At 49.6% G+C, this 22,702-nt stretch overlaps 1 protein-coding gene and 1 pseudogene across 1 annotated transcript; both read right to left on the bottom strand.

Annotated features, from left to right (window-relative positions):
• Positions 1 to 3,172: 3,172 nt before the first annotated feature.
• Positions 3,173 to 4,323, bottom strand: LOC143351455 (uncharacterized; annotated as a pseudogene).
• Positions 4,324 to 5,328: 1,005 nt separating this feature from the next.
• On the bottom strand, positions 5,329 to 6,463 carry LOC143347426 (uncharacterized). The gene is made up of 3 exons (XM_076776571.1): positions 6,383 to 6,463; positions 5,826 to 6,103; positions 5,329 to 5,743 (listed from the first exon to the last, which is right to left on the bottom strand). Exons 1-3 carry the CDS (start codon positions 6,461 to 6,463, stop codon positions 5,329 to 5,331), a joined length of 774 nt encoding a protein of 257 aa, XP_076632686.1.
• Positions 6,464 to 22,702: the final 16,239 nt, after the last annotated feature.

Raw genomic sequence — 22,702 nt, 5'->3', positions numbered from 1 at the left:
GGGCGCGGGGAATCCCACACACCCCTCCCACCTCTCCCCAAGGAGGTGGGAGGGAGTCTTTCGAAGATTTTCCCCACGACAAAAAAAAAAAAAAAAAAAAAAAAAAAAAATTCATGATTGTTTAAATATGTTAAAAACTATTTAAAATCGCGTTCGTCCGAAATATTAAATTCACGGTCGCGATTCCCGTATCCGTTTGTGTACGTGACACTGCGGAAGATTAAGCGTTCATCAAGTTCGTTGAACGTACGGACAATTTAAAACCGCGGCCGTTTACGAGTTTTTGTACGCAGAATTCTCACCGTTGCTGCGGTTTGAGATTTCACAGAACAATCTACCTGCGAAAAAAGGGAGGTCGGAATACACGCTGCGCGTGGCACGACCGCCTTCGCTAGGAAGGATTGTACGTTGCAGTCGTTGCCGCGACCGCGACGTAAGGGACTCAGGGTGCACCCACCCAGAATTCCTTTAAAGCTATACGGCTTCGGAGCCTCCCGAAGGTCATACCGTTGAATCGGTACCGCCTCGTGGAGTGTTCTTCGTGCAAAGGTCGCTGAAAACCCTCTCCAGAAACCCGTCGGTGTACGAGTCGACCGTGCACCCTACGGAGGAGTTCGGGTTCAAGGTCGCCTCACCTTCCATCACGCCGCCTACCACATACGGTCCCCGTGCAACACGGTCGCCGGGTAGGCTTTATAGTGCGGTTGGACCCGCTAGGGATTTTTTGCAAAGGACACTTACTGTCACGGTCCCCGGTAGAAACGGTCGCGGTGCAGTAATTCTACAGTGTCGCAGGAAATCTCCTGGCACGACGTTCCTACGTCACCCGCACGGAGAGCGTGCTCAAGGGATCCACCCACTTGGAGCTTTACGACCTCCATTTGGTGACCTGACCGTGGCTAAACCGCCCTCGACAGATACGAGTGCATTCTCTTCTGTTCAGGGTAAAAGTCTTGCTGATAGTTTCAATAAATAACTATCAGCGAGTAATTAAAAATTACAGTCCACTGATCAACGCTAAACGACAGCTTATCTCCCCCTCCAAGCGTACCGATAGTCGTTAGGAGAGCGAGGCGAACAGCTGACGAGCGTGTGTTTACGATACATGTACGCACGTATTTAATTTGATCGAACCTTTGTTACAGAAACCAAGGTCCAGCAAACCCGGGGCAATGCCGGTGAGGCCACTCCCCCCCCCCCCCCCGGCCATAGAGAAAATATATTCATATTTTTATATTTTTTTATTTTTTTATTTTTTATATTTTTCAAATTTTGTTTTTCTTTTTTGAATAAAAAAATAACTAACAAAACTTGTCAATTAACTTTCCCTACTATTTACCTCATCTGGACCCCGGTTAGAACCCTTAGATTCTAACAATGACGGTAAATGATAACAAGATCGATTACGTGCACTGGATCGATCCCAACGAGCTGGTTGATCGATTCCGTTTGTTGGAAGCGTCACGTTAGGCGGGTAACAACTCGCATGACCATGAAATTCTACCGATTATCGAGGAACTCCGCGAGGTAGGCCTCATTATAAATTAAACCGCGCACTGATGATGTGCACTGTATGCATTGAGATGCCGATCAACAATTTTGAGGTATCGCTCGAGAAGAGTGAAGCAGCTAGAATGGACTATTACAAATGGAGCGGTTTGCTTCGAAATTATATGCGAGATAACGCTCTTTGCGTGGCCGATGCCGACTTTGATGCAAAATCACGCAAGATACGACGCGTAGCACAGCCCGCGGTCGACAGTGATGCTGTCAATAAACTATATGTGGAAAAGAGCATGAAACTTTTGAGAGAGCAACAGGAAGAATTGGAGAGGAAGCTGATTGTGTTTCAAAGAGATATGCTAACGTTGCAAAACAATGTTCAAAAGATATCGCAGACATTGAATTCTATTCCGCAGCAGAATTGCGATGGAGAGTCATGCGAGACGGTTGAACTTGTCCAGAATTATTTGGAGACCATAGGAAGCACATAATGTATGTATACGATAATTATCGCATGAAACATGCAACCAATGTCGAAATCCAAGAGTAATGAAAACCATAGTCTCAAGAAGCGACAACTTGTTGAGTAATTGCATGCTCCAGCTCGAAGACATTTCCCGCGGAGACGCGTCATAGTGCATGGATGCGATGATCTGTAGCAAGCTGACGTTGTAGAAATGCGTCCATACTCGCGATTCAACCGAGGTCATCACTATATACTCACGGTCATCGATGTGTTAAGCAAGTATGCATGGGCGGTACCGCTCAAGACTAAAAGTGGTGCTGAGATGACTAAAGCGTTTGCAAAGATATTTAGAGATCGACATCCGAAAAATTTGCAAACCGATCAAGGAAAAGAATTTTACAACGTTGATGTGCAGAAACTCATGACAAAGCATGGCATTAATCATTATTCGTCGTATTTGGTGATGAAGGCCTCCGTCGTAGAACGTTTCAATCGAACTTTGAAGAACAATATGTGGAAACTGTTAACGCTCAATGGAACCTACAAATGGGTTGATGCACTACCGTGTCTACTTGCAGACTATAACGCACGAAAACATAGAACCATCGGAATGCATCCTTGCGATGTTACCCCTGTGATCGCCGATAAGCTGCTAACCACAGTATACAACAACATAAAGATTGCTGCTCCAGCGAGATTCAAATTGGGCGAGTTTGTGCGCGTGAGCAAATTTAAAACCATCTTCGATAAAGGCTATACACAGAATTGAACAACGGAGTTGTTTAAGATAGCCAAAGTACAGGCAACTAATCATGCGACGTATCTGCTCCTCGATTCCTTTGGAAAACCTGTTGCCGGAGGATTCTATGAACATGAGCTGCAACGCGTCACAGATCCTGATGTATATCTAGTGGAAAAAGTGTTGCGTAGAAAGGGGGATAAGGTGTACGTCAAGTGGTTGGGCTTTGATAAATTACACAATTCTTGGATAAATAAAAATAATGTATTGTAAAATAATACATGGTTCAATAAAATACAATGATGCATATACATATACATATACATATACATGAGTGGCCACTTTTATTTTACACATTAATCCCACTATTTATATGAATGAGTTAATAAATACAATAACAATTTCTATACATTTGCGAACAATTTCTATACATTTATGAACAATTTTATATTATACAATAAATTCCACTATTTATAATAAATACAATAATAATAATTTCTATTTTACAACGGTATATTAAAATGTCCCCAGGGCAGAGTGTCGGTCGAATTGGGTATGATATATCGCTTATTGTCGTATGGACTTAGAGCGATTTTGGATTCCGAAATGGTGTACACTTTGTGCAATTTAGACCGTATGCATGATTGTCTGCAAACCATTTCGATCTCTCTGTGCAAATACTGCGCGTAGTCGTCGAAAGTTATCGTTCTGGCTATGACGTTGGTCTTGACGCCTTTCGCCTCTTTTGTATCTTTTTTATCGTCTACGCGAAGTGCATACATTTTCGCTCTAAGACCTACGAATTCAGTCATTATCGCACCGTTATTTTCATTTTTCAACAGCCCCGGAACCTTCTTATTTACGCGTGGCATATTATATGGATTGTCATAGACTCGTAGATATCGTTGCATCGAATGTGATAAATGAGACTGCCAGTGTCAGTGTATAGAATTTAACAATTTTGTCCGTGTTTAAGAGACATGTACTCGTAGTGAAATTCATACAAACAAATTTTTGATATGTCCAGAATGCACATATCCACATATATCGGCTTGTTGAATTTCACCTCGAGTTTTCGCAATTCAACAGCCATTAAATTTTCCGAAAAAACACTTCTGCTGTGGAAATTCGGTTTCGCGATCATTGCCTCCGCGCCATATCGCCCTTCCCAATGTGTCAAAAGTTTTACATCCACATGGTTTCGTACATTTTCTATTGTTTTACCGAAAACTGCGTTGTTCATCAATTTATATAAATTTTTTTCAAAGTCGTTTATCGCGCTTGTTCTAAACCGTGTGTTGAGTTCCATGTAATCGCGGAGCCAGGGGGATTGAGTGAATTGAAGCACGCGGTGTATCTTTGTAATACGAAGACCGTGACGCGTGCACTGCTGCAGGTTGCGATAATGGATTATGTAACGCTGCTTATCATATACCGTCGCGAGTAACTTGTCCAGCCTGCTGCCAGGTGGTTTGATATGCATCGGACAGAACGGTAGATCTGCATGAGCATCGTGCAGACGTTGCGGATATTCCAGATCTACCTCGAGAATGTATCCCGTGGGCGAATCGACACGGATTGAAGATATGTCAAAATTTACAACATCTTCAACCCATTGAAATTTAGTGTATGGTAGAGGCTGGCACATTGCCCATCCATACAAATTGTTCACGTCAAAGTGCATCAAGTACAATAACTCTTCCAATGCGTCGTAAGATGACATGTACTTGTTATTGGCATGTGTGGATCTTCCAGAACAATGACTTAAGCCCCCGCGTATACCGCGTTCGATAAACATGACCATATCGATGTCTGTGAGCAATTCGAATGTAATTTTGGTATGTTTTAGCATTGCATCCCATGTGAAACCAGGTAGAGTATAATAATGCGCTGAATATAATCCGTAGCTCTTGATACAACTTTCGTGAAAATTTTCAAAAATATCTGCCAATAACAAGACAGTTTTCAAATACAAGTCGCTGTATTCGCCCAAGGTTCTAATATCGAAACGCTGCCAGACTGTCTCAGCGTGTGCGTAATCGGTCTCTGATACAGTCTCACCCGTTAACGAACTGTAGAATGCCTCACGCGGCGGTAAGCATGGATCCTGCAGCTTGTTCGCGCAATCAAGGTATTCATGTGGAAAGACACCCTTTCGCGTCAATAAATTGAAATCTTCAGTGGATAATGTTTCAAATTGGGATCGTAGAATTTTTAATTGATCTGTGCTAAGAAAAGATGCTAATTTGTCGAGACTGGTATTTAGAAATTTGTATGAATCGATAAATCGTAATTTAATATAATTTCGCGAGTCTGATTCATCCGTATCTTCAACACTTTTTGTAAAAGAAATATATTTTTCTTTAGTTATAGGTAATACATCAATGTGACCTTCGAAAGCAGTAGCTATTTCCCCGATAATGAAATGCGAATCATTGCCGGATAAATTATGGAAAACTATGGAGATGTAAAACACATTTTTATCATTTAAATTGCACTTCAAATGTGCTGGGCCACTGAACCGTCCGGACAGATGGCAATGATCGTGAACTCGTACATCGCTAGCCTTGAATGGTTCTTCGCAAATATGACAATGTGTTGCATTGCGAAATGTCGTCAACTAATCGGGAGTTAAATCCAGCATGGAAACATTACTGGTAAGAATGGGTTTGACAAATTTTGCAAAATTTTTAAGTTCGTCGACAAACCATGAAACACAATCTGTGTCGCGGCGACATCGATACGTCGACAGTGATGTATCATATGAACAATGGATATAATATGCAATGCTGTGTACATTGTGGTGTTGATATGTACGTAATTTATTATCATCCGCTTGGTTGTCCAACGTTTTTGCGATGATGCACTCCAGATCTGCATATACCACGAAAGGGAGCCGCTCCTTCCTATCATGGTTGCTGAAATTGAGCAGATTGTTGCCTTCGCTGGGCAGCAAAATGGTGCAGTTGTTTATTTGCCCGCAGTCCAGCGAATGCACCTCCAACTTCTCGGCAGATCCGAAGTAGTGCATGCATCTGTAAACCCCAAAAAAATTTTATTTTAATTTCACATATATTTCATCATTTTTTTTAACATTTCATAAGTTTGTATACATACCGATCGCAGATGAATTTCTTGGCTTTGTGCCTGCTCAGCTGCATGGTCACCAGCCTGGACAAGTCCTTAATGCATGCAAAGTGCCCTACATCGCCGTGCACTTGATTCGGCGTGTAGAGCAAGTTTACATGCCTATCCCTGTTCTGGCTGGTGAGGTGCAGCGGGAAGACTGTTGGCCCCTTCTTCATCTTCTCCTCGAAGCTGTAGACGTTGACGGAGATGTCGTTTAGCCGTTCAAACTTCCCGATATGCTCCATAGATATTGGGAACTCAATGTCCTGAACATTTAGCACAGATGCATAGTCGGGGTATGAACTTGGGCGTTCGGGATATTTTTTAGCTGGATGGAGAGCGGCGACCACTGCCCACGCGAAACAGGCGTTGTCCTGGGATTGTACGCTAATCGTTGCCTACTTCAGCGACAATTCTTGCGGCAACTTAATGTGGCAACCCGCGCGCAGCGGATTGTACTTATTGACATTGACGGTCAGATTCATGATTCTCGTCAATGCCCATCCGCTGTCGCGTTCCTAGAACTTGTGCGTCGTCGAACCCACCCTAGCATCGCTGGTACCACTCCTGCAGATCGGATGTGTGGAAGAGTTCACAGTTTCGGGTGTTGATGCTTTTACAAGCATGCTTGTCACCTGCCACAAATTCGTCGTTGAACACCATGTTCACTTTGAGGTTTCGATGTTTCCTCAAAGTGTCCCGAACATGCTCCAGCACAATGGTCGTTGCATTTTGGAGGAAGTTGTGCGGCTCGATATAGTTTGAATTTAGCACGACACCAGTTAATACGCGGCTATCGAACGCAGTGTCTATTTCGCGCTACAAAAGTCCTGTGCTCGAATGTCCAGCGCCTTTGCGCACGAAACGTCCACGCAATTAATATTTCAATCCTTCGAGCTGCGCGATTTGCGCAACCAATGATTGCCGAACATCGATCGATAATCGTGGACGTTTCACTCGGCTATGTTCTTCCAAAGATTTGATGTACTCGTTGCACCGTTCTTCCCACGCGAGGTATTCTTCCTGTGAAATCAATCGTGCAGATTGATCCAAAAATTGGCGGGTTACTTGCGCGAGTTCTTCCATGATTGTAAATGGAATGTATATGTAGCGTCTTTTTTCCACACAACACGCTGTAACGATTTGTGGCTTTGTGCAGTTTAGAACGCGTTTTTATACGTTCGATGCAATTTCTGTCGACACAGCATAATCCTTTCTATGATTTACACGGGCCTACAACATTTCCAAAAGTATTGTATTGCATTTGCATCGCAAAAAAATGATGACATCTCAAACACGTGTCGAGACTTTGATCCTTGAGTCTGCCAATTCCAAATCATTCGATGCAGTTTTTATCAACACTGCATAATTCTATGATTCATGCATATGAAGTTTCTCAAAAGTATTATATTGTATTCACATTTCAAAAAACATAGATGAGGAATAAGAGGTGGGGTAGATGGTTGAGGTGGTACTATGCTCCTCTATTTAAACCAGCTCCTCGCACGTTATTAATCGCTCTGCAGCCTCTCAGTGACTTTCGACACACACACACACACACACACACACACACACAGAGTGTTTCGAAAAAATGTGCAGTACCGGTGTTGCGAATTATTACGTTCCGATCATGCAAGATGATGAATCGCCACGCAGGAAGAACACATCTAACATATAAGATTTCATTTTTTATACCTTATCATCATTATTTATTAGTGTGTTTTCCTGATAAACGGTAATTTTATCAGTTGGATCAGACTCTTAGATCGCTCAACCATCACGTATCATGGTTAGAAGATATGTGCTAACGCCTGGATCGTATAAATATCTGGAAATTGGAATCAGCATGCAATCTATACCACTGGTGGAAATTGTTCTTGTGCTCATTATACGTTGCTCTACGCACAGGGTACGTACTCACTAGCGGTCAAGGAGCGTTGCTCGAGCAGGTCGAGAGCTAGGAAGTCCGGAATATCTTAGCTCCGACTGGAGAAACGGCGAGCCCACGTAGGGTATCGGCCAGAGACCACCCTAGGGGTGTTAGACAAAACAGTGCGGACAATTCAACTTGTCGAACGACCGCGTCAAATGCAGCAGTCCGTGAGATTGCCAGCGTCGCACGGCCGCGTCAAATGTAGCAATCCGTGGAGTCGTCAGTACTGATTGGGCCGTAGCCCTTGTCTGGGACTGGAGTTTCGACACACGGGAAACGAGGGTTTTCCCGTTCCCTTTTCATCACCGCGTAGCACAAACGTCACATGAAAGTCGGACGAAAACCCACAGTCTTTTAAATTTAAATTGTAATCTCGCTAAGCGGGAAACGAATTTTTTTCGATTCCCTCACACGACCGCGTAGCTCGAGCGTCACGTGCTATTCGGCGAGATTGTACAGTCAATAATCGGGGCTGATAAAATGCCTCACCGATTTAATTAATTTTGAGCAACAATTTAATATTCTCAATGAAAGGTTCGAGTGTTCTCAGAACCCTTTTTCGGAGAATCTGGTTTCGTCGCGGAGCGGAATCGTTTGTCGATCTGCTCGCTGCGGGGCCCAGCTGTCGAGTCTCGATGCTAGGAAGCGAACAGACATCTGCAGTGGCGGCCACGAGAGGGGTAGTCACCACCTCGCGGCGCTATCCCTGCCTTTCGATGTCTACCTTTTCTTAATTTCAAAATTCCGCTACCCTTTCTGTTTATGGATCTTCGACGATCGATCACAAGTAAACGTGTTGGGTCGATTACGTGACTGAGAGCAGGCAAAACTCGTTTATGGTTTTTCTAACCTGTATCGTTCCCTGTACCGATCTACATATCAGAGAGTTTTTGGAATGTCGCGTACACGAAAAACGATACCGTACGAGGAATTTATGGTTCTCAGTTATAATTCACGTTAAATTGAATATTTCTCTAAACGGTTCTAAAATCCGTCAATTAACGCGATATTTAAACACTGCTTGCGTACTAGCTTACTGCTTGCCTACTAGCATACTGCTTGTTTACCAGCTTACTTGCTTGCTTACTAGCATACCGCGCGCTTTCTATCTTACTATTTACAGGCCTACTGCTTGCTTACTAGCTTACTGCTTGCATACTAGCTCACTGCTTGCTTACTAGTGTACAACTTACTACCTTACTGCTTGCTTACTCGCTAACTCCTTGCTTACTACCTTACTGCTTGCTTACTAGCATACCGCGTGTTTTCTATCTTACTGCTCGCTGCGTTTACTCTTGCCTATTTCGCGTACTTGTTGGTCAGATCTGTGTTTGTTCAGGTTTGAATCACGTAGTAATGTGGTGCCACACTGAAACAGTCAATTAAACCTGGTTTCGGTCAATGTTTTTGTGGATTACACATCTTAGGTCTGGGTTATGCCTGGGTTATGACTAGATCTGGCACATACTTTTGACTTTTTCGCATACTTGTTGGACTGATCCTGAGTTTGTTCTGGTTTAAATCACGTGGTAATGTGGTAGCCCACAGTAGCAGTCAATTAACCCTGTTTTCGGTCAATATTTTAGAGAACAACACCGGTTAGGTCTGGGTTAGTTCTGGTTTATGCCCGCATATGGCTCATACTTTTGCCTCTTTCGCATACTTGTTGCCCAGATCCTGGGTTTGTTCTGGTTAGAATCACGTAATAATGTGGTACCACACTGTAACAGTCAATTAACCCTGTTTTCGGTCAATGTTTTAGAGCATTACTCTGGTGAGGTCTGGGTTAGGTCTGGGTTATGCCCGGATCTGTCACATACTTTTGCCTTTTTCGTATACTTGTTGGGCAGATCTGGGTTTGATCTGGTTTGAATCACGTAGTAGTGGGGTACCACACTGAAGCAGTCATTTGAACCTGGGTTCGGTCAATATTTTAGAGGATAACACCGGTTAGGTCTGGGTTAGGTCTGGGTTATGCCCTCAGGCGGACCCGGAAGAGCCGGGTAGTGCCAGCTCGGCGGCTTCTTCGGAGGAGTGGCGCGTGGTAAGGGAAGGGCAGAGGAAGAAGAGAAAGAGGGACGTGTTGGGCGAAAAAATTCGCGCTGAGATGGGGAAGAAGATCCTCGATAAGGCGGAGAAGGTGGTCGAGGTGGCGGAGAAGTCGGCCAACTTGAAGGGGACGTCGGTGAGGGACCTCAAGTTTGCGGCGGAATTCATCTGGGTAGCTGCGACCGAACTGCAGAGTAGGATGACAGTCGCTTCCACCCGCAGGACACGGGAGCGACAGCTCGAAGCGGAGCTGCGGGAGGCGCGGCGAGAGCTGGATGCCCTTAGGGGTCGGGGAGCGGGCAATCTCCCCGAACCGGTAGTAATGCCGGAAGCGGTGGCCGCTCTCGCTTCGACCAGCCTTGCTGCGGAGGCCACCCTGATGGCGCATCCGGGACAGGAGGCTTCCTCGCCCACAGCAGGGATTACGGGGAGGGGTGATGTGGTGGAGGTGATGGCAAAGGGGGGAGAGGGTGTTGGAGCTCCTCCTTCTTTGTCACCAGTGACTCCCTCCCCGGGAGATGTTGAGGCCCTTGTAAGGGGCGTAGAGGCGGCGTTGGAGGGACGGTTCCGAGCGATGCGGGAGGAGATTATTCGCTCCCTCGCTCTCCCGGCCGCCTCATCCGCTGCTCTGGTGCGGCCGCGGGTCGGTAGGCCGAAGGACCCGGCGCGCATGGTGACAGCTGCGCCCCAAGCAGGGCAGAAGACGGTGGCGCAACCCCGGATGGAGGGGGAAATAACGGCCACCAACAGGAGGACGAGGAAGAAACGGGAGCAGAGGGCCAGGCGGAAACTAAGGCTGGCGGCCAACCATCCAGCCACGTCCTCCTCCGTTGCGGGTGTGGGGGTGGGGGGGGGGAAAAGGAGCCCAGAGACGTCCCCAGTCCCGGGCAGCCATCCTCCCATCATCTGCCTCCCTAACCTTGCCGGCGGCTACGGTTCCGGCGGGGAGGGTGGCCGGGCAGTCGTGGGCGGAGGCGGTGAAGCGTGGGCGCGCCAGTCAAAAGCCCGCCCAGCCCGCCGCGAAAGCTGCCCAGGTCCGACCGATACACGTCCGGGACAAACCCCCTGTGAAGCAGCCGGGCAATAGTGGTCCTCCTCCCCAACCTATGCGGGAGGCAAAAGCACTTCCGATGGTCGGCCGTCCGCCAAAAACGGCGGCTGTTGCCATCGATGCCGAGGAGGGCTCGTCTGCCACATTGGCCGAGGCGATGTCGAGGGCGCGGGCGAGTATCAAGCTCGCGGACCTTGGCATCGCTGAGGTCAAGATGAAACAGGCAATTACGGGGGGGCTGTTGCTCGAGATCCCCGGACCAGAGGGGGAGGCTAAGGCGGATGCCTTGGCCGCTAAGTTGAAGGAGGCCCTGACCGGGATGGCGGTCAAGGTGGCCCGCCCGGTGAAACGGACCGAGTTGCGGGTGAGCGGCCTAGATGATGCCGCCACCCCAGCGGAAGTCCGCGTAGCCATTGCGGCCTTGGGTGGGTGCCCAGAGGTGGGGGTGCAGGTAGGTGAGGTACGCCGGACCCCCACGTCTCTGGGCACTATCTGGGTTAGGTGCCCCATCACAGCCGCCGTCAAAATTGCTGCGGCCGGCAGGGTTAAGGTGGGATGGACCTCCGCCAAGGTGGAGGTCCTTGCGCCGCGTCCCCTGCAGTGTTACCGCTGCCTTGAAACGGGTCACGTCAGGCAGCGGTGCACCGCGACGATGGATCGGAGTGGCCTCTGCTACAAATGCGGCTCCTCCGACCACCGTGCCAAGCAGTGTGGAGCGGCGTCTCCGGTATGTCCACTGTGCGTGAATATACGGGGGAGACCCATGGGGCGTCGACTGGGTGGGCCGGGGTGTGCACCCCCACCCAGGCGGAACCATGTAGGACGGGCCACGGGGCGGAAACTCCCCGGCGGTAAGGTGGGAGACGGCGTTAATGTGCCTCCCGCTACCACAGTTAAGGAGTTGGGACTGGGGGCTATGCCCCCAGCAGTCGAGCAAGGGGCGGTAGTAGTTACTCCCCCAGCAATGGAGGTGGATGAAGCTGCCGGGGGGGATGGGCTCCTCCCGGCGGCGGAGTCTAAGGGGGAGGTCACCTCTCCGTCTGTGGGTAATGGCCTGGAGGAGGTCGTGAAGGCCTAGAGTTCACCCTCCTCCAGGCCAATTTGGCGAGGGCTCGCAGGGCACAGGACATGTTTGTTCACGCCCTGCGGGCCCAAAGGGTTGGCCTGGCCATCGCCGCCGAGCCGTACATGGTTCCCGACCAGCCCAATTGGGTCGGGAGCCTGTGCGGACTGGTAGCGATGGTCTGGGCGTGGCCGCCAGACTCCCCTCCCGTTACCATCCTGCATCGGGGGAGGGGGTTTCTGGCGGTCCTATGGGGGACAATCGCGGTGGTGGGCTGCTACGTGTCGCCCAACTGCGACCTCGCCACATATGCGGCATATCTGGACGGGGTGGGCGGTTGTATCAGGAGATGCCTATCCCGTCCGATACTGGTCCTGGGGGATTTCAATGCTCATGCAGCTGCATGGGGCAACCCCAGGACCAACTGCCGTGGCGAGGCGCTATTGGGGTGGGCGGCTGAGCACGACCTCCGGCTGGTGAATCGGGGCTCCGAAGCCACTTTCGTAGGGCCGCAGGGAACGTCCGTCATCGATTAGACGTGGGCAACCCCTACGGCCCTGCGACTCGTGTCGGGGTGGCGAGTGGCCGTAGAGGTGGCCACACTTAGTGACCACCTCTACATCACCATGTCGGTGAAGGCCACTCCGGCATGAAGGGAGCCCCTGAGCCGGAGGCGTGTGGCGGATGCCGTGGCCCAACCGCGATGGTCCCTCAAGAGGGTGAGTTGGGAGATGGCAGAGGCAGCCGCAACGGTGGCAGCCTGGTCCCAGCCAGAGGATGGACCCGTCAACGACGTCGAGCAAGAGGCCGAGTGGTTTCGGGGCACATTCAAGGAGGTGTGCGATGCCTCCATGCCCCGGACCAGGCCTCCCAGAAGACAGGGCGCGGCGTATTGGTGGTCGCCGCACATCGAGCAGTGCAACGCTCGTTGTGCGCGCGCCCGCCGTAGATACACCCGCGCCCGACGGTCACGTCGTCGACGCCCGACCGCGGAGCAGATGGCGCCCATATACGAGGAGTTCGCCAGGGAGCGGCGGATCCTCCAGCGCGCCATCCGAGACGCCAAGGCACAGGCATGGAAGGACCTCCTCGGGGAGCTGAACAGAGATCCGTGGGGGCGCCCGTATAAGCTTGTAATGGACAAACTTCGTCCATGGGCGCCCCCGCTGACAGAGACTCTCGACCTCCAGTTTTTAGAGGAGGTGGTATCAACCCTGTTCTCGGGGTCTAACCGGGACGGGGTACCACCTTCTCGAGAACCCTGGGACCCTTCCAACTGGTCCCAGGAACTGGAGGTCACCCCCGAGGAGATGGGCCGGGTCGTTCGTCGGATGGGGTCACGGAGGGTTACTCCGGGTCCCGACGGCGTGCCCGGCCAGGTGTTGGCCTGTGCTCTTGGCGCCTTGAGCCCGCGGTTCGGGAGGCTGCTCAGCGGTTGCCTCCGCCGGGGGGTATTTCCCTCACCCTGGAAGGCGGCGCGGCTGGTTCTTCTCCAGAAGGCGAGAAGGCCCGCAAGTACGCCCTCCGCGTACCGGCCGGTGTGTTTGTTGGATGAGGTGGGCAAGCTCTTTGAACGGATAGTGGCTGCCCGCCTCTCCAACCACCTGTCCACAGTGGGACCCGTCTTGGCCCCCTGCCAATTCGGCTTTAGAGAGGGACGGTCCACGCTCGATGCCATCGAGCTGGTCCGTTCCTTCTCTCAGGGGGCCACCTCCCAGGGTAGGGTGGTTCTGGCGGTATCACTAGATATCGTCAATGCCTTTAACACCCTGCCCTGGGAGGCGATTATGGGAGCGCTAGACTTTCATCGAGTGCCCCCATATCTGAGGAGGATAGTCGGGTCCTACCTGAGCGACAGGTGGATCAGTTGCACCGGCCGGGACGGAGTTACGATGCGGAGGGGGGTCGTACGCGGTGTTCCGCAGGGGTCAGTCCTGGGGCTCCTGCTGTGGAACATCGGGTACGACTCGGTACTGCGGGCCCCTCTGCCCGCTGACGTGGTGCTGGCGTGTTATGCCGATGACACTCTGGTGCTCGTAAGCGGGTCAGATTGGAGAGGGACAGCGTGCGCCGCGGAGGTGGCGGTGGCCACCGTCGTCGCAGAAATCCGCAGGCTGGGTCTAGAAGTGGCACCCAAGAAAACGGAGGCCATGTATTTTCAGAAACTTGGCCCCCGTGGGGTGCCGCCGGCCGGCCTGCGGATCCAAGTTGGGACAGCCTACGTCGAGGTGAAGGCCCATATGAAGTATCTGGGCCTGATCCTCGACAGCCGGTGGCGCTTCGTCGAGCATTTCGACCGCTTGGCCCCCCGTGTGGAGAAGGCGGCAGCCGCGTTAGGCCTTCTTCTTCCGAATATCGGGGGGCCTGATGTTGGAGTCCGCCGCCTCTATGTGGAGGTGGTGCGTTCAATTGCACTCTACGGGGCCCCAATCTGGGCCCCGCAACTGGATGCCAGCCGGCGCAGTACGGAGATGCTGCGCTGCGTCGACCGTCGGCTGGCAATCCGGGTGGTAAGAGGGTATCGCACCATCTCCCACGAGGCGGCGATTACCCTGGTGTGTCTCCCGCCCCTGGAGCTCCTAGCCTGGAGAAACCAATTGGTTTTCCGGCATTCCAGGGAGCTTCAGGAGGCTGGGAGGCCGCCACAGGAGAGGAAGCAAGCGGTCGAAGCGACGAGGCGCCATGCCCAACGGACCGTTTTGTTTATGTGGTTTCACCAACTCATTCAGACTGGTGGAGCCACACAACGGTCCGTTGGTGCAGTCCTGCCACATTGGCAAGAGTGGCAGGACAAACCGGGTAGGCTGTCCTACAGGATAACACAGGTGCTCACCGGGCATGGTTGCTTTGGTGAATACCTGTGTCGAATCGGGAAGGAGGCGACGGCGGTGTGCCACCACTGTGGGGACGCACAGGACACGGCGCAGCACACGCTGGCAGCCTGCCCAGCGTGGGCAGATGAGCGCCGTGTCCTGCAACAGGAAGTAGGGAGGAACCTCTCGCTGGCCACAGTAGTTGGCAAGATGGTGGCCAGCGAGAGGACATGGCAAGTGGTGGCCTCCTTCTGTGAGGTAGCTATGTCACAGAAGGAGGCCGCCGAGCGGGCGCGCGAGCAGGCCGCGCATCCCGCTCGGAGAGGAAGGGCTCGGAGAGGGGCTAGGGCGAGGCGACCTTCGCCTCCTGGCCCCCACCAATAGCTTCTGAAGAGGTAGGCGGCCCGTCAAATTTCATCTCCGGCCACCACGTCGATGGCCGGGGGATGGACGGGCCGCCGGTGGAGGCTGCAGGTGCTCGGTAATAGGGGCCCGAGAACCGAAGGCAGCCCCGGGGCCGCGGGCGTCGGGTGACCTGGCGTCTGCGGCGGAGAAATCAGGGGGGGAGGGGCACGTTGCCGATCCCCCCGGGATGAGCCTCGATAGGTAAGGCAAGGCGGGGGACTCTGTGATGTCTCACTAGAGTTCCCGGTCCCCAGCCGCGGCGCCCCAGGACGGTCACCGTGGGGTTTTAGCAGGTAGGAGTCCGGAACTACTCTGAGGCCCTCCCCTACTTAAGGACCTCGGGGTGTCCATGAGGATTTCCCCACGTAAAAAAAAAAGAAAAAAAAGGTCTGGGTTATGCCCGCATTTGGCACACACCTTTGCCTTTTTGCATACTTGTTGGCCAGATCCTGGCTTTGATCTGGTTAGAATCATGTAGTTATGTGGTACCACACTGTAACAGTTAATTAAACCTGGTTTCGGTCAATGTTTTTGAGGATTACACATCTTAGGTCTGGGTTATGCCTGGGTTATGACTGGATCCGGCACATACTTTTGACTTTTTCGCATACTTGTTGGACAGGTCGTGAGTTTGTTCTGGTTAGAATCATGTAGTAATGTGGTACCATACTGTAACTGTCAATTAAACCTGGTTACGGTCAATATCTTAGAGGATAGCACCGGTTAGGTCCGGGTTAGGTCCTGGTTACGCCCCACGCACCCGTTTGGTTGTCCAGGCGGCAGGGGAGGTGAACCTCTACGTGGCGCGTCCCCAGGTGGCGGATAGGGGTAGCCGCTGGGATGGGGTGCGGGGATGGGGTCACCAACCTGTGGAGGCTGGTGACCACATCCTCGCATGTAATCCCGGAGGTTGGAGCGAAAGCTCCCGCGGACCAAACACCGGTACTAATGCTTTGCGTGGGTGAGTGTGTGTGTGAGAGGCCCGGGGCATGGGATATTTGCCGCGGGTGTTACCTAAGGCTGCAGGTTGGCCCGTTGGCTGCGGATGAATCCAGCGGCCAACGTGGCCACCCAGTCGGCGGCTTAGTCCTATGTCACGGGGCCGTGGGCGCTGGTGACCAGGCGCCTGCGGTTGAGTGGGAATGCGGTGGGAGGAGTGCCTCCCACCGGGAGGGGCCTGAAAAGGCACGACGCGGCGGGGGACTCTGTGATGTCTCACTAGAGTTCCCGGTCCCTCGCCAGGCGTCTGAGGATGGTCACCGTGGGGTTTTAGTCGGTAAGAGTCCGACACTACCCGACGGCCCGCCCCTTTGAGTGGGCCCGCGGGTGTCCATGAGGATTTCCCCACGTACAAAAAAAAAAAAAAAAAGGTCCTGGTTACGCCGGCATCAGGCGTATACTTTTGAATTTTTCGCATACTCGTTGCCCAGATCCTGGGTTTGTTCTGATTAGAATCATATAATAATGTGGTACCACACTGTCACAGTCAATTAAATCTGTTTTCAGTGAATGCTTCAGAGGATTACAGCGGTTATGTACGGGTTAGGTCTGGGTTATGCCCGCATCTGGCTCATTCTCTTGCCTTTTTGCATATGTGATGGCCAGGTCCTAAGCTTGTTCTGGTTAGAATCACGATGTAATGTGGTACCACACTGCAACAGTCAATTAAACCTCGTTTCGGTCAATATTTGAGAGGATAACACCGGTTAGGTCTGGGTGAGGTCTGGGTTATGCCCGCATCTCGCTCATGAGTCTGCCTTCATCGCATACTTGTTGGCCAGATCCTGTGTTTTTTCTGGCTTGAATCACGTAGTATTGTGGTACCACACTGAATCAGTCAATTAAACCTGGTTTCGATGAATATTTTACAGGATAACACCGGTTAGGTCCGGGTTAAGTCTGAGATATGCCCGGATCAGGCTCATGATTTTGCCTTTTTCACATACTTGTTGGCCAGACCCTCGGTGATTCTGGTTTGAATCACGTAGTAATGTGGTACCACACTGAAGCAGTCAATTAAACCTGGTTTCGATCATTATTTTAGAGGATAACACCAGTGAGGTCTGTGTTGGGTCTGGGTTATGCCCGCATCTGGCTCATGATTTTGCCTTTTTCGCATATTTGTTGGCCATATCCGGGGGTTCTCTGGTTTGAATCATGTAGTAATGTGGTACCACACTGAGGCAGTCAATGAAACCTGGTTTCGTTCAATATTTTAGTGGATAACACGGGTTAGATCTGGTTGAGGTCTGGTTTATGCCCGCATCTCGCTCATGATTCTGCCTTTCAACATACTTGTTGGCCAGATCCTGGGTTTTTCTGGTTAGAATCACGTAGTAATGCGGTACCACAGCGAAACAGTCAATTAAACCTTGTTTCGATCAATATTTTAGAGGATAACACCGGTGAGGTCTGTGTTGGGTCAGGGTTATGCCCGCATCTGGCTCATGATTTTGCCTTTTTCGCACACTTGTTCGCCAGATCCTGGGTTTCTTCTGGTTTGAATCACGTAGTAATGTGGCACCACACTGAAGCAGTCAATTAAACCTGGTTTCGTTCAATATTTTAGAGGATAACACCGGTGAGGTCTGTGTTGGGTCTGGGTTATGCCCGCAGCTGGCTCATGATTTTACCTTTTTCGCATACTTGTTGGCCAGATCCTGGGTTTATTCAGGCATGAATCACGTAGTAATGTGGCACCACACTGAAGCAGTCAATTGAACCTGGTTTCGTAAAATATTTTAGGGGATAACAAGAGTTATGGCTGGGTGAGGTCTGGGTTATGCCCCCATCTCGCTCATGATTTTGCATTCATCGCATGGTTGTTGGCCAGATCCTGGGTTTTTTCTGGCTTGTATCACGTAGTAATGTGGTACCACACTGAAGCAGTCAATTATACCTGGTTTCGATCATTATTTCAAAGGATAACACCGGTTAGGTCTGTGTTAGGTCTGGGTTATGCCCGCACCTGGCTCACGATTTTGCCTTTTTCGCATACTTGTTGGCCAGATCCTGGGTTTTTTCTGGCTTAAATCGGGTAGTAATGTGGTACCACACTGAAGCATTCAATTAAACAGGATTCGATCAATATTTTAGAGGATAACACCGGTGAGGTCTGTGTTAGGTCCCGGTTATGCCGCCATCTGGCTCATGATTCTGCCTTCATCGCATAGTTGTTGCCCAGATCCTGGGTTTTTTCTGGCATGTATCACGTAGTAATGTGGCACCACAGTGAAACAGTCAATTAAACCTGGTTTCGATCAATATTTTAGAGGATAACACGGGTTAGGTCTGGGTTAAGTCTGAGATATGCCCGGATCTGGCTCATGATTTTGCCTTCATCGCATAGTTGTTGCCCAGATCCTGGGTTTTTTCTGGCTTGAATCACGTAGTTATGTGGTACCATACTGAAGCAGTCAATTAAACCTGGTTTCGATGAATATTTTAAAGGATAACACGGGTTAGGTCTGGGTGAGGTCTGGGATATGTCCGCATCTCGCTCACGATTCTGCCTTCATCGCATTGTTGTCGGCCAGATCCTTGGTTTTTTCTGGCATGAATCACGTAGTAATGTGGCACCACACTGCAGCAGTCTATTAAACCTGGTTTCGATCAATATTTCAAAGGATAACACCGGTTAGGTCTGTGTTAGGTCTGGGTTATGCCCGCACCTGGCTCACGATTTTGCCTTTTTCGCATACTTGTTGGCCAGATCCTGGGTTTTTTCTGGCTTAAATCGGGTAGTAATGTGGTACCACACTGAAGCATTCAATTAAACAGGATTCGATCAATATTTTAGAGGATAACACCGGTGAGGTCTGTGTTAGGTCCCGGTTATGCCGCCATCTGGCTCATGATTCTGCCTTCATCGCATAGTTGTTGCCCAGATCCTGGGTTTTTTCTGGCATGTATCACGTAGTAATGTGGCACCACAGTGAAACAGTCAATTAAACCTGGTTTCGATCAATATTTTAGAGGATAACACGGGTTAGGTCTGGGTTAAGTCTGAGATATGCCCGGATCTGGCTCATGATTTTGCCTTCATCGCATAGTTGTTGCCCAGATCCCGGGTTTTTTCTGGCTTGAATCACGTAGTTATGTGGTACCATACTGAAGCAGTCAATTAAACCTGGATTCGTTGAATATTTTATAGGATAACACGGGTTAGGTCTGGGTGAGGTCTGGGATATGTCCGCATCTCGCTCACGATTCTGCCTTCATCGCATTGTTGTCGGCCAGATCCTTGGTTTTTTCTGGCATGAATCACGTAGTAATGTGGCACCACACTGCAGCAGTCTATTAAACCTGGTTTCGATCAATATTTTAGAGGTTAACACCGGTGAGGTCTGTGTTAGGTCTGGGTTATACCCGCATCTGGCTCATGATTTTGCCTTTTTCGCATACTTGTTGGCCAGATCCTGGGTTTTTTCTGGCCTGAATCACGTAGTAATGTGGTACCACACTGAAGCAATCAATTATACCTGGTTTCGATCATTATTTTAGAGGATAACACCGGTTAGGTCTGGGTTATGTCTGAGATATGCCCGGATCTGGCTCATGATTTTGCCTTTTTCGCATATTTGTTGGGCGGATCCTTGGTTTCTCTGGTTAGAACCACCTAGTAATGTGGTACAACAGTGAAACAGTCAATTAAACCTGGTTTCGATCAATATTTTAGAGGATAACACCGGTTAGGTCTGGGTTATGTCTGAGATATGCCCGGATCTGGCTCATGATGATGCCTTTTTCACATACTTGTTGGCCAGATCCTGGGTTTTTTCTGCCATGTATCACGTAGTAATGTGGCAACACACTGCAGCAGTCAATTAAACCTGGTTGCGATCAAGATTATAGACGATATCACCGGTGCGGTCTGTGTTAGGTCTGGGTTATGCCCGCAGCAGGCTCATTATTTTGCCTTTTTCGCATACTTGTTGGCCAGATCCTGGGTTTTTTCTGGCTTGTATCACGTAGTAATGTGGTACCACACTGAAGCAGTCAATTATACCTGGTTTCGATCATTATTTCAAAGGATAACACCGGTTAGGTCTGGGTTAGGTCTGAGATATTCCCGGATCTGGCTCATGATGATGCCTTTTTCGCATACTTGATGGTCAGATCCTGGGTATTTTCTGCCATGTATCACGTAGTAATGTGGCACCACACTGCAGCAGTCAATTAAACCTGGTTTCGATCAAGATTATAGACGATATCACCGGTGCGGTCTGTGTTAGGTCTGGGTTATGCCCGCATCTGGCTCATGATTTTGCCTTTTTCGCATAGTTGTCGGCCAGATCCTGGGTTTTTTTCTGGCATGAATCACGTAGTAATGTGGTACCACACTGAAGCAATCAATTATACCTGGTTTCGATCATTATTTTAAAGGATAACACCGGTTAGGTCTGGGTTATGTCTGGGTTATACCCGCATCTGGCTCATGATTTTGCCTTTTTCGCATAGTTGTTGGCCAGATCCTGGGTTTTTTCTGGCCTGAATCACGTAGTAATGTGGTACCACACTGAAGCAATCAATTATACCTGGTTTCGATCATTATTTTAGAGGATAACACCGGTTAGGTCTGGGTTATGTCTGAGATATGCCCGGATCTGGCTCATGATTTTGCCTTTTTCGCATATTTGTTGGGCGGATCCTTGGTTTCTCTGGTTAGAACCACCTAGTAATGTGGTACAACAGTGAAACAGTCAATTAAGCCTGGTTTGGATCAATATTTTAGAGGATAACACCAGTTAGGTCTGGGTTATGTCTGAGATATGCCCGGATCTGGCTCATGATGATGCCTTTTCCACATACTTGTTGGCCAGATCCTGGGTTTTTTCTGCCATGTATCACGTAGTAATGTGGCACCACACTGCAGCAGTCAATTAAACCTGGTTTCGATCAAGATTATAGACGATATCACCGGTGCGGTCTGTGTTAGGTCTGGGTTATGCCCGCAGCAGGCTCATTATTTTGCCTTTTTCGCATACTTGTTGGCCAGATCCTGGGTTTTTTCTGGCTTGTATCACGTAGTAATGTGGTACCACACTGAAGCAGTCAATTATACCTGGTTTCGATCATTATTTCAAAGGATAACACCGGTTAGGTCTGGGTTAGGTCTGAGATATTCCCGGATCTGGCTCATGATGATGCCTTTTTCGCATACTTGATGGTCAGATCCTGGGTATTTTCTGCCATGTATCACGTAGTAATGTGGCACCACACTGCAGCAGTCAATTAAACCTGGTTTCGATCAAGATTATAGACGATATCACCGGTGCGGTCTGTGTTAGGTCTGGGTTATGCCCGCATCTGGCTCATGATTTTGCCTTTTTCGCATAGTTGTCGGCCAGATCCTGGGTTTTTTTCTGGCATGAATCACGTAGTAATGTGGCACCACACGGCAGCAGTCAATTAAACCTGGTTTCGATCAATATATTAGAGGATAACACCGGTGAGGTCTGTGTTAGGTCTGGGTTATACCCGCTTCTGGCTCATGATTTTGCAATTTTCGCATACTTGTTGGCCAGATGCTGGGTTTTTTCTGGCCTGAATCACGTAGTAATGTGGTACCACACTGAAGCAGTCAATTATACCTGGTTTCGATCATTATTTTAAAGGATAACACCGGTTAGGTCTGGGTTATGTCTGAGATATGCCCGGATCTGGCACATGGTGATGCCCTTTTCACATACTTGTCGGCCAGATCCTGGGTTTTTTTCTGGCATGAATCACGTAGTAATGTGGCACCACACGGCAGCAGTCAATTAAACCTGGTTTCGATCAATATATTAGAGGATAACACCGGTGAGGTCTGTGTTAGGTCTGGGTTATACCCGCTTCTGGCTCATGATTTTGCAATTTTCGCATACTTGTTGGCCAGATGCTGGGTTTTTTCTGGCCTGAATCACGTAGTAATGTGGTACCACACTGAAGCAGTCAATTATACCTGGTTTCGATCATTATTTTAAAGGATAACACCGGTTAGGTCTGGGTTATGTCTGAGATATGCCCGGATCTGGCACATGGTGATGCCCTTTTCACATACTTGTTGGCCAGATCCTGGGTTTTTTCTGGCTTGAATCACGTAGTTATGTGGTACCATACTGAAGCAGTCAATTAAACCTGGTTTCGATCAATGTTTTAGAGGATAACACCGGTGAGGTCTGTGTGAGGTGTGGGTTATGCGGCATCAAGCTCATAATTTTGCCTTTTTCACATACTTGTTGGCCAGAGCCTGGGTTTTTCGATTTTGAATCACGTAGTAATGTGGTACCACACTGAAGCAGTCAATTAAACCTGGTCTCGATCATTATTTCAAAGGATAACACCAGTTAGGTCTGGGTTAAGTCTGAGATATGCCCGGAGCTGGCTCATGATTTTGCCTTTTTTGCATACTTGTTGGTCAGATCCTGGGTATTTTCTGGCATGAATCACGTAGTAATGTGGCACCACACTGAAGCAGTCAATTAAACCTGGTTTCGATGAATATTTTAGGGGATAACACCGGTTAGGTCTGGGTTAGGTCTGACATATGCCCGGATCTGGCACATG

Source organism: Colletes latitarsis, chromosome 2 (genome assembly GCF_051014445.1).
Source record: "Colletes latitarsis isolate SP2378_abdomen chromosome 2, iyColLati1, whole genome shotgun sequence".
Lineage (NCBI taxonomy): Eukaryota > Metazoa > Arthropoda > Insecta > Hymenoptera > Colletidae > Colletes > Colletes latitarsis.
Note: the sequence above shows the minus strand (reverse complement) of the source record. Positions and strands in the feature narration are given on the sequence as shown.